This window comes from Nelumbo nucifera, chromosome 2, assembly GCF_055504915.1.
Source record: "Nelumbo nucifera cultivar China Antique chromosome 2, China Antique-T2T, whole genome shotgun sequence".
In the NCBI taxonomy this organism is placed as follows: domain Eukaryota; kingdom Viridiplantae; phylum Streptophyta; class Magnoliopsida; order Proteales; family Nelumbonaceae; genus Nelumbo; species Nelumbo nucifera.
In genome coordinates this window covers 29,763,930-29,781,407 of record NC_142650.1, presented here as the reverse complement: position 1 = coordinate 29,781,407, position 17,478 = coordinate 29,763,930, and the positions used below count along the sequence as shown (strand labels likewise).

The following is a 17,478-nucleotide window of genomic DNA, read 5'->3' as shown; positions in this document are numbered from 1 at the left end:
TTGAAAAAATGCCACCACATCAACACCACATAGGCATTAGCGTTTATTGCATATGAAGCAAAATGAATTAACTATTTTGGTTTCACTGTTTATCAAATAAATGGTAAAAACTGAAATGCTTTGATTTTTGTGCATAGGGCATTTGGGGAAATGCCAAATTCTTGTCTCCCCCAATGCCCCAATGTTTCTTGAAACCAAATGCAGATGTGTCACATTTTCATGGGTATTAATCTGAGATGGAGAATAAAAAACGTTTAAAGTGAAGCCCAACCAAACAACAAACACAGAAAACGTTTAAAGTAAAAAACATTTAAAGTGAAAAAGTATAAATAAACATTTAAAGTGAAAAAACACAAATAAACGTCCACCCATAAACATAAACAGAACCAAACACCCTCTAAATCACGTTGGATGAAGTAGCTCTCAAAATGTGATGCAATAACACATTTCATTTATCAACCTAAAACGTTTCAGGTAGAAACAACAATTGTACCAAAAACAACCAAAATTTACAGGGCTGATGATATGACAGTAAAGATGCTACAGTATTCTTTGGCTTTTATCTCTTGGTAAAGATAAAGATGCTACAAGACATGGCTACTGCTAAAATAAAAATGCAGATGTTATTACTGCAATTTCTTTAAGAAAGGGGCACTCAAAACTTTTAAGAGCAAAGATACACTATTAACATGTATATATGTACAATTTGTCTTCAAAGAAAAGAGACTTGTGAGTTTGAAGCAAATCCCTCAGTGACCCCCTCACAAACGTCTCCTCGGCAGAGAGGACACACACTGAAACACCAGCACAGGAACAATGAATTTGTAATGTATACAAAAATAGACGGAAGGCACCATTAGAAAAATTTAAAGACAAAGGGGGGAAAGGTGGTGATGGTGATGGTGATGACAGTACACAGTACCTGTGAATTTCTTTGAGCCATTTATCTATGCATTGCATATGATATTCATGATGGCAGGGTAGAACTCTTATTTTATCCCCTTCCTCGTATTCAGCCAGACAAATGTAGCACCTGCATCACATTTATTTTTTTACAGAATAAAATAAGCCACGATGCTAAGTGAGAATTACAGAACATAGAATCAAAAAGAATGACAACCATATAGTTGTTTTTGTTTAACATAGCAATAAGCTAAGTTACCCTTATTTAGATGATGGTTAAGGTAATAAATTATTACTTATTAGGTGGAGTTCATTAATTACTTTGCAGAAATACCATCAGCTTGCTAAAAATGGGTCTCCCTAAAATTTGCAACATCTTATGGTTCCTTTCTCAATCACATCTAAAAATCTACTGCACCTTCGAGTAATATAGCCTTCTATTGCTGCAAGAAGACTTCCCTTTAGAAGCACATTAATTACTCTAATGTGCAATATGCAAAAACTGATTTTCCTAAAATGCCCCAACTTGGAATCATCTCCAAGCATGCTTTCCATGCACCCATCAGTCGATATGATATTGTGAACAATCAATTCCAGCCCAGATTTGCACCTAAGTTAACACTGTGAGAAGTGCATTTGCCTCACATGCCTCCCACCAAAAACAACCATCCATATTGGATTCCAGCCTGCCTCAGCCTGATATTGTAGTTTCTCTTTAATGAGGAACCATGGTCTCATAATGCTTCAAAATTAATAAATCCACAAACTTACTGTTCCACATCGGCTCCATTTTCAGCTGTGTTAGCCTTTTTGTGATTCTTAAGAGGAAAGGAGTTGACAACAGACTCGGGGGCTGGGACTGAAACCATTGATAGTGAAAGTGGAACAGGCTGGCGATGAATTTCATCCAAGACCTGTGTATCATAGAAAGAGACAGAAACTAATAATAGTGAGAACCCAGACTGATGGAAAAGGAATATAATTATATCATTTGATGGTAGTTAACAAAAGCATCATAAACCTAATTTTAAGTTTCTCCAATATAAGTAGGCATCCAAAAGTCATCCTCAATACAATTAACCCAATTTAATGATACCATGTGGTAGGTTAGCACAGTGCAGTACTGCACAAGCCAGATCTCGGTTTGCGAACTAAAGGGGTGTTCAGAGATGGTGTTTGGTAAAAGAAATCGATTCCTCAAAATTGCTTCCTCAGGAATCACCAATTTTGAGGCATTTGGGGAATCATCAATTACCCTAGAAAAAACATGTTTGGTAGAAATAGTGCTGACATAGCAATCTCTCCAAAAATTTAGTGTGGGTGTTCGCATATTATTGGCACGAACACGTCACAACCAATGTAATTTCGAGAATCTAGCCCCCCCCCCCCCCCCCACACACAAAAAAATTCCAGGAAGCCTTTGTCTTCAACTTCAAGACTTACCCCTAAACATGAAAATCAAGAGATTGGTTCCTCATCTGATTCTTGAGAAACCACCTTACCAAATGCGATTTCTCAGTAATTTGCTAAATCAGCTTAAGTGGCAAGATGAGAAATCAGAATTGGTGAATCAATTCCTCTTACCAAATACCACCTGATATTGCTCCTCGGTAATTTGCTAAATCAGCTTAAGTGGCAAGACGAGAAATCAGAATTGGTGAATCAATTCATGTAAGTGAAGCAAAAATTGGAGAAAGGCTTACAACAGGGATCAATCAACACTTCATAAGACCTACTCTAGAGGGCCTTACAACAGGTCCTGATATAGCATGATATGGTACTTCGTAATTTGGGCTGAACTGGTAATTTAATTTTTATGTGTCTCCCGGCCATTGGGTTTGATGTGCCAATTGTAGTTGGTTTACATTTAAATTTCCCCCAGTCATTGCATGAGATGTTTAGGAGTTATTGAGTTTTCTAAGAGTAATATAGTGACAATACTCAATACTGTAATCTTTTGCTTCTTAATTCTACTAGAATTTTTATTGGTCTACAGTCCATAAATATGTATGGAATGTTTTTGACATCAATGAATTGAGTTTATATAGATTCTTACAACTTTATGCTAAAAGTGGTAGTGGTTCCTACACCCTAGAGTGATTCTAGGTCTCCATTGAGTGATTTGGGGTTTTCTCTCTACTTCTTTGCATCTTCCTTGATTCTACAAGCAGCCTATATAGCCATCAATATCCCACAAGCTAATCAGTCAACAAGTTCATTCAGCACCCCTAACCCCTAAGGACTGAAATTGATCCAAGTATGTTCTTTTTTTTTAATTTAAATAAAACTCCAAAGTTTTCCTATTTCAAACTTCTTTTTGTAGTAAAATGAAATTTTCATTAGAAGAAAAAAGAAATTACAAGAAAGGTGACCAGAAGTAACCCAAGGGAAGAAATAATAAACCCAACACCAAACCCTCAACATGCCAACCAAAATGCAAAACAACCTCACCGAACTAAAATGCAGAGTGCAAACTGAACCATTCCATAAAACATTGACCCCCTACTAATTCTATTGTAAAATCAACCCTAAGGCATAATATACAACCTCTCAAAACCAGAACCAAAAACCAACCCCCAACAGGCAACAATCAACAAAATCCCAACAATATCTAAACTCTAGACTTGAACTTAAAACCAACTAAAGAGACCACTCAAATGCTAAACCATCCCCAATTGCTCTCATAAGCCTTTATAGATACCAAATTTCTTCCCAGAACTCTGGTAGCATATCTAAGGATGATTAAGGATCTGATTGGGGATGTGTTGGACCCCAAATATCGTATAATTTTTTATTATAACTTCACTAGACAAAAATAAAGAATATTCCTAAGCCATGGTGCAATCAACACATGCAACATGCTGCAAAGGAAAAGACCTGGTTGGTGACTCTCTCCAAACAGGTGTATCTTGTGCAATTTAGACGGTTGATCTGCCTTTCATCTTTTCATTTCTTGCCCCTTTGCAGGTCATATTTGGGTTTTGCACTTTTTGGTTGCAGGTGGACTACTCCGAAAAGTTTGGATAGGCTTTTTGATCCATCTACCTTTAGGTGGCCAAGAAAAAGGGAGAGGATGATGTGGAGATGCACAAGGGCTGCTGTATTATGGACAATTTGGGGAAGAAAGAATCCTCAGAATATTCAAAGAGAAGGAAAGAAGTGTAGAGTTTGTGCTTGACTGTGTGCTGGTGAAAGTAGTGCATTGGGTAAAAACAGTGAATTTGTTCTCTGAATTTACTGTTGATGATTTACTCAGAAAGTGGAGGGTGATTGCAGGGTCCTCCTCCTCCAAGAGAAAACTTCTGCAACAGTGGGATCCACCAACACATGATTTCCTTAAGCTGAATGTTGACAGGAGCAGTGTTGGTAATCCAGGCCTTTCTGAAATAGGAGTGTTAAGAAATGTTAAGGGAGAAACCTTGGGGTTGTTCTCGGGACCAATTGGGTAAGGGAATTACATAAGAGCTGAGTTGGAAGCAGTTTGTATGGCTTACAAAAAGCATTGGAGTTAGGCATTAAGAAATTGATAATCGAAGGGAAGTCTAAAGTGATCCTAAGCTGGTTGAGAGGAGAGGAAAAGAGTCCTTAGTGGTTCAGAAATGAGATAAAGAAATTCAGAAATCTGTCAAAAGATATGCAAATATCAATCCAGTGGGTTCCAAGGTTGGCAAGCAATTTGGCAGATCAATTAGCAAAACAGAGGGTTAGAAGAGAACAAACTTTTGGGTATGATTGTAATTCTAAAAAGCAAACTCTGGGTTTGTCTTTTTGTTTTCTCCTGTTGTTACAAGGGTAGCCAAGGCTGCTCTCCATTGTTAATTTCTTCTATATCAATAAAGCTTTCTCTGTTTTTACTGATAAAAAAAAGAATATTCCCACAATATCATATAAGTGGACTAGTATGATTTGAACTTGCATACTCTTATTTCACTCAGTAGATATCACTATTTGCTGATTCGGTCAAGCTTCTTGTGAAAGAAAGAGGAGGAAGATGAAGATTTCAGCAGTAGAGAGGGAAAGAGAAGAAAAGAGTAGGAGGTCAACTAGGATTATGAGGAACTTAACCTTAGCCGCCAGCCCCTCATTATATTTATATTTAACTTAAAGATGAGATATTACAAGAATGCCCTTAGTAGGGCGGCTACTAAAACTGAATAGTCACAACTTTAAAAAATAAAAAACTAATGGGCCAAAGGCCCAACAACTTCCTAATTAAATAAAACAAACTAAAGACAAACCGGGCCACTCAACAAAACAAACCAGCCCACTCAACACTCCCCCTCAAGTTGGGAGTAAATGTCACACATTCCCAACTTGCGTAGATCATGCTCCAACTTGTTCTTTGCAACACCCTTTGTGAGAACATCAGCGAGCTATAGATCAGAAGCAATGTATGGAAGACAGACTTCTTCAGAAGTTACCCTTTCTCTGTTAAAATGTCTATCCACTTCAATGTGCTTAGTTCGGTCATGTTGGACTGGGTTATGGGCAATGTTAATTGCTGCCTGGTTATCACAATATAGCATCATGAGTTCTTCTGCCTGTACACCAATTTCTTCTAACAGAGAACGGATCCAGAGAAGTTTTGAAACTCCATTCGCCATGGCCCTATATTCGGCTTCAACACTTGATCTTGCCACCACTGTTTGTTTCTTACTCTTCCATGAGACTAGGTTACCCCCAACTAGGGTGCACACTCCTGAAGTTGATCTCCTGTCATCAAGGCATCCTGCCCAATCGGCATTTGTATAAACCTCTAATTTCAACTGTCCATGATCAGTAAACAATATGCCTCTGTCTGGATGTCCCTTCAGATAAGCAAGGATCCTGTCAACTGCCTCCCAATGCTAGACTCGTGGGGCATGCATGTATTGACTTACACTCACTGCATAGGAGATGTCTGGTTTTGTCATACACAAGTATAGCAGCCGACCCACAAGTCTCTAATATCTCCCAATGTCCTTTACTGGTTCACCTTCTGTTACACTGATTTTATGGTTACGATCAATAGGGGTGCTAATTGCCTTTGTTCCCTTCCCTGTCTCTTGAAGAAGGTCCAAGACATACTTCCTTTGAGAGATAAAAATTCCATGTTTCAATTTTGCAACTTCAATGCCTAAGAAGTATCTCAATTCTCCAAGATCCTTAATTTCAAATTCCTTATGCAGGTTCCTCTTCAGACTATCAATCTCACTCAGATCATTCCCAGTGACAACAATATCATCCACATAAACAATTAGGACTGACACCAAATATCCCCTACGCTTCACAAACAAAGTGTGATCGGATTGAGTTTGAGTGTAGCCAAAATCAATCAAGGCCTTTCTGAATTTGTCAAACCATGCTCTGGGAGATTGTTTCAAGCCATATAGTGACTTCTTAAGCCTGCATACCTTTCACTTTTCAGTATCATTGTAGAAACCAATAGGAAGATCCATATACACTTCTTGTAGATCCCCATTTAGGAAAGCATTCTTCACATCCAGTTGAAACAAGGGCCAAGAGTATGAGGCAGCAAGGGAAAGGAGTATCCGAACGGAGGTCATCTTTGCAACTGGCGCAAAGGTCTCTAAATAATCAATGCCATAGGTCTGTGTGTATCCTTTTGCGACAATTCTTGCCTTGTACCTCTCTATACTTCCATTTGCCTTATATTTTACTGTGTAAACCCATATGCATCCAACTGTCTCCTTACCTTCTAGTAGGTCCACAATGTCCCATGTCTGATTCTTAATCAAAGCTTCCATCTCTTCCTGCATAGTTGTCTTCCACTCAGGTTTGGAGAGAGCCTCACTAGCACCCTTGGGTATAGACACTGAATCAAGAGAAGAGAGAAAAGCACAGTAGGAAGGAGAAAGTCCACTGTAGGATAAGTACTATGAAATACAATGAGCAGTACACTTTCTCTTCCCTTTTCTAAGAGCAATAAGGAGATCAAGGTTATTTGTAATAGAGTTAGTAAGATCAATGGGAACTGAAATAGTAGCGGGATCAAGAGGAATACTTGAATCCATATCAGCCGAATCTGGAGTTTTCAAGGGATCGACAGGAAGTGGTGTGAGTTCTGCTATAGTGGAATCAACCGCCTTGTGAAGTCTCTGTCATGAGTAATGCTAAGAAACAGAGCGCAAAGGAGGTGGCAAGGTAGGTGGCACTGGGTGGTGGTCAAGCACAGGAGGTGACACAGGGACTGGAACTGGGAGAGGGATAGACTGCTGACTTACTTCCCCAAAACACTCCTCCTGAGAAGGATTCTGTGAAAAGAAGTACGTGGATTCAAAAAAGGTGACATCCATGGTAACATATCGATTCCTAGAGACTGGATCATAGCAGTGGTACTCTTTTTGATTCTCTGCATATCCAAGGAAAACACACTTCTTTGCCTTGGGATGAAGCTTCGAGCGGTGAGGACCAAGGATGTGTGCAAAGCAAACACACCCAAACACCCTGAGAGGAACATGAAACATCTCCCCCTGAGGAAAAAGAAGGCTGAATGGAGTGTTGAATCCAAGTATACGAGAAGGCACCCTGTTAATCAGATATACTGCTGTGAGAACTACATCACCCCAAAACCGAATCGAAACTGTAGATGTGATCATCATGCTTCTTGTGGTCTCAACAATGTGTCTGTTCTTCCTTTCTGCAACACCATTCTGTTGTGGATTGTAGGAGCAGCTGCTCTGATGGACAACACCATATTCTAACAAATACAAGGCAAGATGTCTTTCAAAATATTCTCTGGCATTGTCAGATCTGAACACCTTTATTCTTGTTCCAAACTGTGTTAGCACCATCTGATGAAATTGCCTCACCAAAGATGATACTTCATCGTGGGATTTCATCAGATAAATCCAAGAGTATCGAGATAAATCATCCACAAATAGGAGAAAATAGCAATAGCCTCCCATAGAAGGAACATGGTAAGGACCCCACACATCCGAATGAATAACATCAAAAAAAGAACATCTTTTATTACTAGGTTTAAAAGAATGCCTACAATGCTTTCCAAGTTGACAACCTTCACACTCCAGACTTGACAGACTAACAGACTCAAAAAGTTTTGGAAACAAAGAACTCAAAGAAGAAAAAGACAAATGGCCCAAACGATTATGCCAGAGCATAATCTGACTCATAGATCCTGTCACGTTGTCCCTGCTAACATGATGACTCTGGTGAGGGGGAACATCCAGGAGGTAGATTCCATTCACTTCACGACCACTCCCAATCGTCCTCTTTGAATCCAGATCCTGCAAAATACAACGTTCAAGAGAAAAAATTACTAAGCAGTTCAAATTCTTAGTCAAACTAATAACAGATAACAAATTAGTGCTCAATCTGGGAACATGAAGGACAGAGGGTAAACAAATAGAATCATTAATCTTGACAGACCCCTTCTAGCAATAGCAACATGGGATCCATCAGCTATGGAGACCCTATCTCTGCCAGAACAGAGCTGGTAAGAGGAAAAAATAGTGGAGCTATGGGTCATGTGCTCTGAGGCTCCAAAATCTATAATCCAAGGAGGTCCCTCCTTACCTGAAGTGGAAACATAATTTGCAGTGACGTGTGAACTACCTGTGTGAGCAAAGGAGGTAGAGTGAGCTCCACCAGTGCCACCTGTACCTTGTTGTCCACTTGCGGCTGAACTGGAACTAGCTGTATCCCGTTGGTTCAGAAGTAGCCCATACCTCTCAAGTTCGTCCCTTACTGCAACAACTGCGACAGACTCCAAAGCAGTTGTAGTAGGAGGGGCCAGAGTATCACCGGTAACTGCCATGTGCGCATTTCCCTTCTTATTTTTCAATCTAGTCGGCACAAGATGTGGGTGAAGCTTCCAACAAGTATCTCTTGTATGTTTAGGCTTCTTACAGTAGTCACAAACCAAGTCTATTTTGTCTTCCTTCTTGATTTCACCGCCACTTTGTTTAGGTTTCACAGCACTTACCATGGCAAACTGATCAGAAATTTGGGTTTTCATCATCACATCCCTCCTGCACTCCTCCCCTGACACAAAAGCATATGCTTGGGAGAGAGTGACACTATCCCTGGAAAGAAGATGTTGTCGTGCAATATCATACTCAGGGTTAAGGCCAGCAAGGAATTCAAACACCCTATACTTCTCTAAATGTCTCTGATAGGTAGCTGCATCCTTGGTGGTTTCCCAAGCAAAGGTCTTCAAATGGTCAATCTCCTGCCACAGGGTCTTAAGGGCTGAAAATTAAGCTGCAACAGATCTATCTCCCTGCCTTGTAGCAATAATCTGATTTCTCAGTTGATAAGCCCTAGCAACATTCTCCCTTTGTGAATAGGTTTCTGCAACCCCATCCCATATCTCCTTAGCAGTGTTTGCCCATAAGAAATTTTTACTTATATGTGGCAACATGGAATTACACAACCAAGTCATCACCATATAATTTTCCTGCACCCACCGGGAGTTGCTAGTTTCGGGTTTCACCTCTTCACCAGTGATATACCCTAATTTCCCATGAGCCCCAATGGCCATCTTTACAGATTGTGACCATTCCAAGTAGTTTGCACCATCCAACCTAACTGTAGTAATGGTTCCAGCCCCGAAGGGGTCTCCAGCACCCCCTCCCACTGGTCTCATTTCACTCCCGGGCTTATTTTCAACTCTATGGCCCTCCATGCTTCTAAAAAATGGTAAAGAAAATAACTAAAAATTGCAGCAAGATCAAACAAAACATCTTTTGGAACCTACAACACTTTCTTGGTGTCCTGCGCTTTCTTCCCACAAAAGATTTTTCTGTGGGATGGGAGAAGAGAGAGAAAAGACAACCTCCCTCTCTAGAAGCCTCCAAACCACGTAGGACTTGAATCGCCCCTTACAAAAACCCCAAGGAACCCTAAAAAACTAGGGCACCTCTTCCTAGGTCAAAATTGAAGAGTCCAGCAAAAACAGGACTCTTCCCCTTTCTCCAGTTTTTCCTGATTTTGATAAGAAACCCTAGACCAGATACAGGGCACATTGATCCATCAAGAAAATCCAAAAACTGGGCTTACCTGAGAGCTTCGATCAGCCTCTTAAATCACCATGCAGTCGGCCGATCTAGGGCTGCATGAGAGAACAACTTCAAGAACCTTCAACCTGCTCTGAAGTAGAGATCACTATTTGTTGATTCGGTCAAGCTTCTTGTGAAAGAAAGAGGAGGAAGATGAAGATTTCAGCAGTAGAGAGGGAAAGAGAAAAAAAGAGTAGGAGGTCAACTAGGATTATGAGGAACTTAACCCTAGCCGCCAGCCCCTCATTATATTTATATTTAACTTAAAGATGAGATATTACAAGGATGCCCTTAGTAGGGTGGCTACTAAAACTGAATAGTCACAACTTTAAAAAATAAAAAACTAATGGGTCAAAGGCCCAACAACTTCCTAATTAAATAAAACAAACTAAAGACAAACCGGGCCACTCAACAAAACAAACCGGCCCACTCAACATACTCCATTTGATGTGTTTCAAATTTATATTATATCAAACCTAACACAACACTATTAATCAATAAAAAGGCCATTACCCAATATTGGGCCCAATTTTCTTGGGTAGTGTGAGGGTAGACCGGATACAGACCTAAACTTCGGCATTTTTTGCACAACGTGACTGCTCTTAGACTTAAACCTGCTCATGCTTGTCAACCTGAGATTTTACCATTACATCAAGCAATGGCCCCTATAACATTATTAATCAATAAAGTTCATTATTTAGCTACTTGTGATTAGAACATCCACATATTACACATCATCATCAAACTCATTCTGATAAACCCAATTAAATCTATAATGATAAAACCTGCCACCATGATTTTAAGAGTGTTAGTGTCAACTAAATAAGGGTATAATAGTCATTTGGGTTTTATTAATATGGTGATGTGTCTTTTAGTTGGTGCTGATGTGTCCCAACTTAAATAGGGGCATAAATGACATTTGATATTTATCTTAGTAAACTATATATCCTGGCCGACCTAAGAGAGAATGAGAACTATACTCTTCTCTTGGGTTTGAACAGGTTTCTTCTTCTTCGATTTCTCCTTCTCTTCTTCTCTCCCTCTCTCTCTTACTTCTTCTCTTTTACAAGAAGTTCAGATCTGAAACTGACGAATATAATCATCACAAAGAGAAAGAAAAAAAATAAAAACAAACAGCAGACAATTAACAATTTTGACCGACTGCTAGTGCACAAGAGTGCAAGATGGAGATTGGAGATGGAGCTGGAGCTGGAGCAAATCATTGGAGCATTATTTTATTGGTAAAATATCGTAGGAGAATTAAATTTAAAACCCAAGTTATGGAACATCCATGGAGTGCATGTATGCATCATCATCATATATGCATACATATATAAAACGAGGGTGAACCATGGCAACAAATTAAGAGCCATAAAAATAGGTTTAGGGAAAACCATCACAGAAATTTAAGAGTAATGTCTTCACTGCAATAAGGCTTCAACTAGTGGCCTTCCATCATTATGTTAATTACAAGAGGCTTCTTTTTCTAGTTCCCTTCTCTCTCTCAATTCCATTGAGCAAAATAGAGCATAACCTCTGTTTCCATGGAAGAACCTTTTAATGGTTCTTCCCCCTCCTCTCACCCTGTAATGACACCACTTCTTGTTTCTAACTTCTAACCATGATAACAACAGAGTCCCACCTATTCATTTTATCTACTTTCTAATTAATATGCTCACTCCCTTTGTGTGTTTGTTTGTTTTTTTCCTTTTTTCTGCTCTTTGATGTATTACAAACACATACAGTCACTGGTTGTACATGGTTTTTATTTAATGAATTGATACTTTACCTCTTCTCAAAATAGGTTCCATTATTTTCTATATGTGATGTAATGTTGATTTCCTTTTACTTTTCTTGTTCAATTCTTTCATGCAAGATCATTGTCAATATTTGCTAGGTGCTACATCAACTAAAGAAAATAACTGAACTCATAAAAAACTAGGGAAACAACATAAAACTAGTCATGTTTTCTTTATTCCTTATTAAAAGAAAATCATCATCTAAGTGACACCCAGGCAACATGGTGCCTTCCTATGGCCTAGCTCCTTGGTGCCTTGACAACTATGATTCAGTGTACCTCATTAAATTGGAAAGAGGATTGTTAAGAGAGAAACAGATATGTAATGGAGAGAAGGTTTTCTGTTAGACAAAAAAAAAGGTAAGCTGAAATCATCTTTTTGAAGCTATAAAGTAGGTGGAGGCAGAAACAACTGCTTTAAGATTTTGATATTTCTTTGACATGAGTCCCTAAAGATATGGTGCATGGATGATAAAATATATTAATTCTTGAATAGAAAAAACCCATTTCGGACTCAATCTGAGATTCATATATGTAAATCATAGGAATCATTTCAGACTTGCTTAATCATATATTTATATATGATTTATCTGTAAATCATAGATTCATATAGTAAGTTGATATCTACATACTAGAAAATCATCAAAGTTTGAAAGGAGAAAAGTGTCAAAAAAATATTACACTAAATAATTAAAAAAAAATCACTAGATTCAAAGGAATCTACCTCAAATAGGGCTTCAGCTAGCATGACTATTCGAGAAATACTTGCACGAGTACCAGACTCTTCAGTGACCAGGAAACTCCCACATGAGCATGTACCATCAGGGTGGAGCCCAGATGCACAAAAGGTTGTTCGTCGACCACTCTCATCAAGATCACCACGATGTCTTTCCCAGATCTGAAAAGTTAAATGTAGAATGGACATAATAAAGGTAATAAGGAGAAGAGGAAAACTAAAAGAATGTCAACAGAAACTCTTCTGGCCCATTGTATTTCTGAAATAGAAAAGATAAAATGGAACCTGTAGTTGTGCACAAGAAAACTAAAAATGTTACAGGCAATTAATACAAAATTGATTATTCAAAAATTAAAAAAAAAAAAAAAAAAAAAAAAAAAAAAACAAAAGATAAAGATGGGTTTCTTAGCTTCCTCTGCAATTATATATTTTAATGAGAATTGCTAGAAGCATGAGAATTAAGATGGAACAAAAGTTCCTTGGCAATGCCTAGATAAGCTAACAATATGATAATAACAAAGCTGCATTAGGCAGGGTGAGTTATCCAACAAATTGTCGAATTTTAATATAAAAATACCTGATTGAACCTAAGATATGAAATTTCCTTGGAACATGATGATCTTAACATCCTAGATGATGGTAGCTTTCTAGTTTGCCAGGATAAAAGTCAAATCATTTGCAGAACAAGAAAAATAGACTAGAGAAAAGATCACCTCAGGTCCTGAATTCCATCTGTGTTGATAAATTCCATGGCTTCTGCCCAGGTATCCCAAATCACCTCCAAACCCATCCTCAAAGAGATCACCACTAAAGTCAAGTAGCCATCTGTTGGGAGATCCCAGATCGTCAGCATCTTCGGTTGAGAAAACTATGGTTGGGGAATCAATATGCCTTCTAGAACTTTGTCTGGAAAATGCATCCCAAAACAGCCTCCTATTGTTTCTTCTTGCATCACGGTTATTTATATCCCCGGAGCTACTAGATAAGAAGTTGGAAGAGATACTCACCATATCAACATGAAGAACACTTCCAGTTCTTTGTTGGTGCCTATCTGGCAGTGGGAATCCCAGACCTAGCAGTGCTGCCTCATGAGGACTATCGTCTCCTAGTGATTGCAAGGCAACTGGTGAATCAGAAACAACATGAACAGAATCTGCATCAGAATCATGGACACCCAGAACTTCGCCTGTAGAATTTCCAACAGATGGTGTAACATCTGCAGATGAATCTCCAAATTCCTGATGAGCGGTACTACTTGAACATGTCCTCTCCGTGCATATACAAGATTCAATCTCATCTTTAGAATCATCAACCTCCACAATCGCATCTAAACTATTCCCTACATTTACGGAGACTAAATCCACAGATTGCTGCCCTTTAAATGAGGTGCTAGCCACATCTATGGGATTACTATCGGCTTTAACCTGACAAGGAACCGACTCCTTGCTCTTGGTAAAGTTTTTAACATTATTACTAGCTCCAATGCTTCTTGAAGCATGTTCCATACAGAAGTCCTTACTGGGACCATTACTGCTTTCAGATGACATTCCAGATGTCCCATCTTCAGTCTTGGAGCTGGAACACTCAGTTACTGCATGAATGATTGAAGAAAATTTCATTCTTGAGCATTGAAGTTCACTGCTAGAAACAGGACCATGACCTCCTTGAGAATTAGTGAGTAATTCGGCTGGATAATCTCCGATCTGCAAATAAAGAATCAGAAATGTCAATCTCATTTTCCACCGCATTTGACATCACCAAGCATAGAATGCAATAAATTACAAAAAAAACATGCAGAGAATGAGATATTGTTGGTAGGAAACTAATAATTTATTGAACAAGCAAATAAAAGCACTTCATTGTCAACCTTCATAACAACTGACCATCATGTTGCAACCAACATTGCTTAAAAATGAATCTATCCTGTTCCTATTGAACTTGGAATACTACTTCAGGTCAAATAAAATAAGCACATTTGTCCAACATACTAAAATTCATTGGAAGTATTGTTCACTTTCTCTCCTGAAAGGCCAGAATTACCTTAATTATATTACTCATGATTTTGACCATTGTACCATAAAAAAGGTTCTAATCATAGCACATATTTTTTTACTTTGTATTTCCAATTCAAGCTTTACCGATTAAAAAGACTTTTATAATTCAATTTCAGGCTTTAAGTTTAGTATAATGCCTTAGAATACAATTCTACTCATTTAGCAACTGGAAAGGTGGAAATGACTGATCTCACTGATCATGTAAAGCTAATTCCATTGAGTGTGCCACTCCAATGGAACACCTTTGTTATACCTATGATAAAGTTTTTGAGAAAAGGATAAGTTTCATTGCAAAAGAAAAGTATACCAAATCCTTGTGAACCACCTAAGATAAAGTTAAGCATCCAACTATGGCTTAGGCTGTATCACCCAATAAAGAAGTCAGGAGTATATACTAGGCTCCATAAAGAAGGCAGAGATCAGCTCAAAGCTAGCAATAGCCCAGGCACACAAAGATTCTGTATGCATGAAAACGGTATTCATATTTACATAGATTTTACTTCTACATAAGAGCATATCATTGACGATTCTTAGCTTCGAAGTCAATAGAACAGTGATGAATGACCTATATTCGCGGAACAAAAATTAACCATCAAATGGACGCTGGAGGATAACAGGACCCAATATATAAATCCCCAGAACATCATTAATGAAAATCCCCGTAACTGCACATAATATCCTTCCAGCCAAGTCAAATTCATCCTGAAATTACTCAAAAATGAACAAATTTCACCAAAACTAGGCCTCAATTGAATTTCAGCAAATAAACGAATAATTAAACATACATAAAACATAATCCACAAAGTTTTCCCAAACGAGAGGCAATCTCCCTTGTCAACCGGCCTTCCTCCGACCATAAGAATCCATGTTAGGGTTCATATATTAGAGGGAAATAAAAAAAAAAAAATCAATAGAAGCAGCTGAAACAGCTCCAGAATTCATTATGGAATAGCAAATATTCTCTTTTTTTTTCATTTCAGATTCCTGATAGTATCACCTCAGCCGAAGCAGCAGAAGAGAAGCCACCGCAAATGAATGACGATAGTCTTCTCCTCTCCCCGCAGTTGTCCCGCGGTCGTGAATGGCTGGAGCCCAGCCGACTGCTGCCCGAACCCATCTCACCAAAACCTACAGAGTTACAAAGACAGGGGGAGAGAGAGAGAGAGAGAGCTTGTCTTCTTCTTCTTCTTTACTTGTATGAGAATTCAATACACAATACTAGCTCAGGGTGAGTATTGGTGAATGATAATGGAGAATAATCACCCACCCTAGACTGAGCCAGAGGTTGCTTTCAAATTCTGATCTCAAAATATAATCACCCACCCTAGACTGAGCCAGAGGTTGCTTTCAAATTCTGATCTCAAAATTAAATAAAATTATCATTTTATGTCGATGATAAATATACGCTCTTTGTACTAAAAAAACAAAGAGCATATTACGTGATATTCGGTGTCGGGGAGCGTCTTCTGCGCAAGTGCGCTCTCAAAACTCAAAAAGGTCAACAACCTCTTTCATTCGCAGTCACAGGAGCAAGGAGCAGCGGACAGACTGACAGACACCATACATTGCTCTATAGTCTACACACTCCTTTCGGACGTCGGAGATTAGATTGGATACAAACACGGGAAAAGACAAAATTGCAATTGTTACTCGCATTGGCAACAGGGCGGTGTGGGGGCCGGTTTTTGCATATCCGTCCTCGACGCTGAACTGTTAAGGCTGCGTTTGATTGCAATGCAAACGTAAATATACATTACATGTTTATCCAATTTTTCAGTTTATGACTGTAAATATGGTTCACATTTTAAATCATTTTTACATTTATTTTGTTTGTTTTGAAATTGGTGTAAAGTGTGGGTCCATCATTAAATGCCCCAACTTTCTTATGCTTCAATACCTTAACTTTACATAAAATTGTATTAAAAAAATAGGTACAATAATGTATTCTTTTCAATGTACAAAATTGTAAAAAAATACATTTTTGCTCTAATAATTATTACTTTGTTAAGTATCAAATAAATGTGAATCAGGGTACATAAATGCCCCGATTCAGCATTTATATCGCAAACAAACAGAGCCTTAAGTCACAAACAAATTCATGCCAATGCTAATAGCAATTGCAACTGGAGCGTTTTTTTGCATAATCCAAGCCAAACCTTAAGGCTGTGTTTGGTTTGAAGGAAAAAGTAGGGAAAGGAAGGAAAATGCAAGGAAACCTATACAAGGTTTGTAAAAGGATTCCTTACATTTTCCTTCAAACCAAACATAGTCTAAAGGTACAAACCACGGGTTCGGCCCTGGCCCAACAAGAGTTGAAGTCCAAGTTTATCAATGCAGGCCAATTCAAGTTTAATCCAATACAGTTCAGCAAGTTGGGCTCAGGCTTAGGTTACATTGGCTCATACCAGTTTAATCAGACTTGGTTGGATTGGTTGAGTTTTACAATCCAATTTAAGAGTAGAATTAATTGAAAATATATACAAATTTTATTTATAAAATGCATGTGTACATACTTTATGTCAGTGTGCATTGAGAACATACCTTGTACTTATCACTGAGATGTTATGTGGGATGCCAATGTGAACTTATCTCCAACACTCTTATGAGTCCAAATCAACTGCCCGCGAGAACTCTACATAGTATTATGCAGGGGGAGATGTTCCCAATTTACGGAGATAGTGTATTATGGGTAAGCATAGGTAAAATTCTCGTGGGTAAGAGATCGAGAATCATACTCTTATGTTCTTCTAAACCCAATGCACTAATTAGCTTGTTCAGTGCCCCTCCTTTCATAAAAGGCCATTTTACTTGGGAAAATGCACTTTTATCTAAATAAATTTATTAATATTATTTTGATTTCAAGGTAAAACATACAATGGCATTTTTACCCATAAAAATTAATTATTAGAATAAATAAATTTGTCTTATTATATTTTATCAACTTTCCCCGATAATAAAAGTACCTAA

General features: G+C 38.3%; 1 protein-coding gene across 4 annotated transcripts; it reads right to left on the bottom strand.

Moving 5' to 3' along the window:
• Positions 1-430: 430 nt before the first annotated feature.
• Positions 431-16,105, bottom strand: LOC104588570 (uncharacterized). 4 transcript variants are annotated; one of them, XM_010246556.3, is made up of 6 exons: positions 15,509-16,105; positions 13,171-14,160; positions 12,446-12,619; positions 1,675-1,817; positions 923-1,033; positions 431-794 (listed from the first exon to the last, which is right to left on the bottom strand). In XM_010246556.3, the coding sequence occupies exons 1-6, from the start codon at positions 15,626-15,628 to the stop codon at positions 713-715; spliced, it is 1,620 nt and encodes a 539-aa protein (XP_010244858.1). In that variant the 5' UTR covers positions 15,629-16,105; the 3' UTR covers positions 431-712. The 4 variants fall into 4 exon arrangements, 3 of the variants coding, with proteins under 3 accessions (XP_010244858.1, XP_088753910.1, XP_088753909.1); XR_016082432.1 differs by lacking the exon at positions 1,675-1,817 and having other exon boundaries at positions 15,509-16,104; XM_088897784.1 differs by lacking the exons at positions 431-794; positions 923-1,033; positions 1,675-1,817; positions 15,509-16,105 and adding exons at positions 1,832-8,150; positions 15,297-15,490.
• Positions 16,106-17,478: the final 1,373 nt, after the last annotated feature.

Excerpts from the sequence above, each read along its gene's own strand:
- LOC104588570 (XM_088897783.1), bottom strand. The coding sequence starts at position 15,628 with ATGGGTTCGGGCAGCAGTCGGCTGGGCTCCAGCCATTCACGACCGCGG. Across the intron at positions 14,161-15,508 it reads CTTCTGCTGCTTCGGCTGAG|ATCGGAGATTATCCAGCCGA; the intron begins GTGATACTATCA and ends CTTTATTTGCAG. Across the intron at positions 8,151-12,445 it reads TAGCTGAAGCCCTATTTGAG|GATCTGGATTCAAAGAGGAC; the intron begins GTAGATTCCTTT and ends TGTATTTTGCAG.